This window comes from Austrofundulus limnaeus, unplaced genomic scaffold (assembly GCF_001266775.1).
Source record: "Austrofundulus limnaeus strain Quisiro unplaced genomic scaffold, Austrofundulus_limnaeus-1.0 Scaffold562, whole genome shotgun sequence".
NCBI lineage: Eukaryota > Metazoa > Chordata > Actinopteri > Cyprinodontiformes > Rivulidae > Austrofundulus > Austrofundulus limnaeus.
This window is the reverse complement of record NW_013952964.1, coordinates 289,838-291,496: the sequence shown is the minus strand read 5'-3', so window position 1 is coordinate 291,496 and position 1,659 is coordinate 289,838. Positions and strand designations below refer to the sequence as shown.

The window sequence follows — 1,659 nt, the reverse complement described above, 5'->3', positions numbered from 1 at the left end:
GCAGGTCAGCTGTGGAATAAAAAGAGCTGCTAAAAGTATAAACAACTGTGTTAAATCATTTTCATTTATTCATAAGTTTGCGTAGATTTTATATTCTCGGGTCTTACCGTCATCACCAGGCTCCCCGGCGTCAGATCCTCTGAGATCTCGGCGCTGTAGACGCTCTGCTGAAACACGGGCGGGTTGTCGTTCACGTCGGTGACGTTGATGAAGACCGTCGTGACGTCGGTGAGGGACGACCTGCCACGACTTCCCTCCACAGACAGGTAGTACTCTCTGTGAGCTTCGAAATCCAGCGGGAACACGAGGGTCAAAAGACCTGCAAGACCATGAGACAAAATAATTACAGCAGAAGAAGTGTTACAGCACWGGTGAGCTGTTTCATGAAGCAAAAACAGAAATATCTCCACAGCTGACAGGAACGWGATGAAGATCCTTATTAAAAACTAAAACCTCTTCATTTTGACAGAAAATAAACCCAGTTTGTTAAACTGAACGAGTCAAATCTGYGACCTGTTGGTTCATAAAAAATAAGAAAATCATCAAACGTAACCACACGTTCCAGTCTGAGTGACCCTGCTCTGCAGTCAGACCTCCGTCTGCTGAGCTGTCATCACCTCCTCCTCCTGATGAAAACTGTTTCACAGCTCTGCTCATCAAAGCCAGAGCAAAGTGACAGCCTCAGCCTGAGAGGATGATCATTTATCTGTGATGATGTCACAGAGTCTGAGCTGAGTTTAACCTTTCAGAACATATCAATCTGTCCACAGCAGGCGGCTGTTAGCCACATGTTCAACCTCACCTCAGAAAACACGAGTCAGACTCAGAAAGATGCACTCTGACATGGTTTAAAGACAGTTTGAACAGAACAACCTCCTTCTGACGTGAATTATTTTACTTCGTGGAGTAATAATTCACTCATCAACATYTGGATCTTGCTGAAAACTTCAGCTGAGAGCTGCTGAAACAGAGCTGAAAATCAATGTGCTAATTTGAAAAGCTGAAAAAARGCACAWAAAAATCAGAAATTAGCAGAAGAATAGCMGACAGGAGCAGAATTAGAGCTAAAATAGAAGAAAAAACTACAAAGTAAAAAAATTCAATTCAAAAATACTTTATTGATCCCAGAGGGAAATTAGGTAAATAAGCTAAAAGTAGCAGACACAAGCTGAAATTAGCACACAGATGGTGAAAGTGTTGAAAAAATTCAAATTAGCAAAAATAAATAAATAAATAAATAAATAAAAGTACAAAAAAGGGAAAAATTGTTGTAAAATAGCTAAAATAACCTAAATTTGCAGTAAAACAGCTAAAATGTAGCTGAACATTCTTTAATTAGCTGGAGGAAGCATAAGGAGCACAAGTTTGCTGAAATGAGCAGAAATAAGTTGTAGTAGTTTTTAAAAATGTGTATTTAGCTTTAAAATGCTGACTTTAGCTAATAACGGCTGGACATTAGCTAAAAATGCATCAAACGCTGAATATAGCAGAAAGCAACTGTAGAGTATGAAGCATAAATAGCTCAAATTAGCAGAAAGAAGCACAAAAAGTAGAAAACCGCAGAATATCAGAAAGAAGCAGAATTATAGCTGAAACAGCAGAAAAAAAACTAAAAATTAACATAAAATTAGCTAAAATTAGAACAAGGAAGTTAAAAAG

At 38.4% G+C, this 1,659-nt stretch overlaps 1 protein-coding gene across 1 annotated transcript in view; it reads right to left on the bottom strand.

Moving 5' to 3' along the window:
* The window catches only part of fat2 (FAT atypical cadherin 2), a gene marked incomplete in the record, with an annotated part of 140,869 nt that overhangs the window by 44,502 nt on the left and 94,708 nt on the right, over positions 1-1,659 (bottom strand). The window contains 1 exon segment of the mRNA XM_014026517.1: positions 108-319. Within this exon segment, the coding sequence (XP_013881971.1) occupies positions 108-319 (212 nt within the window).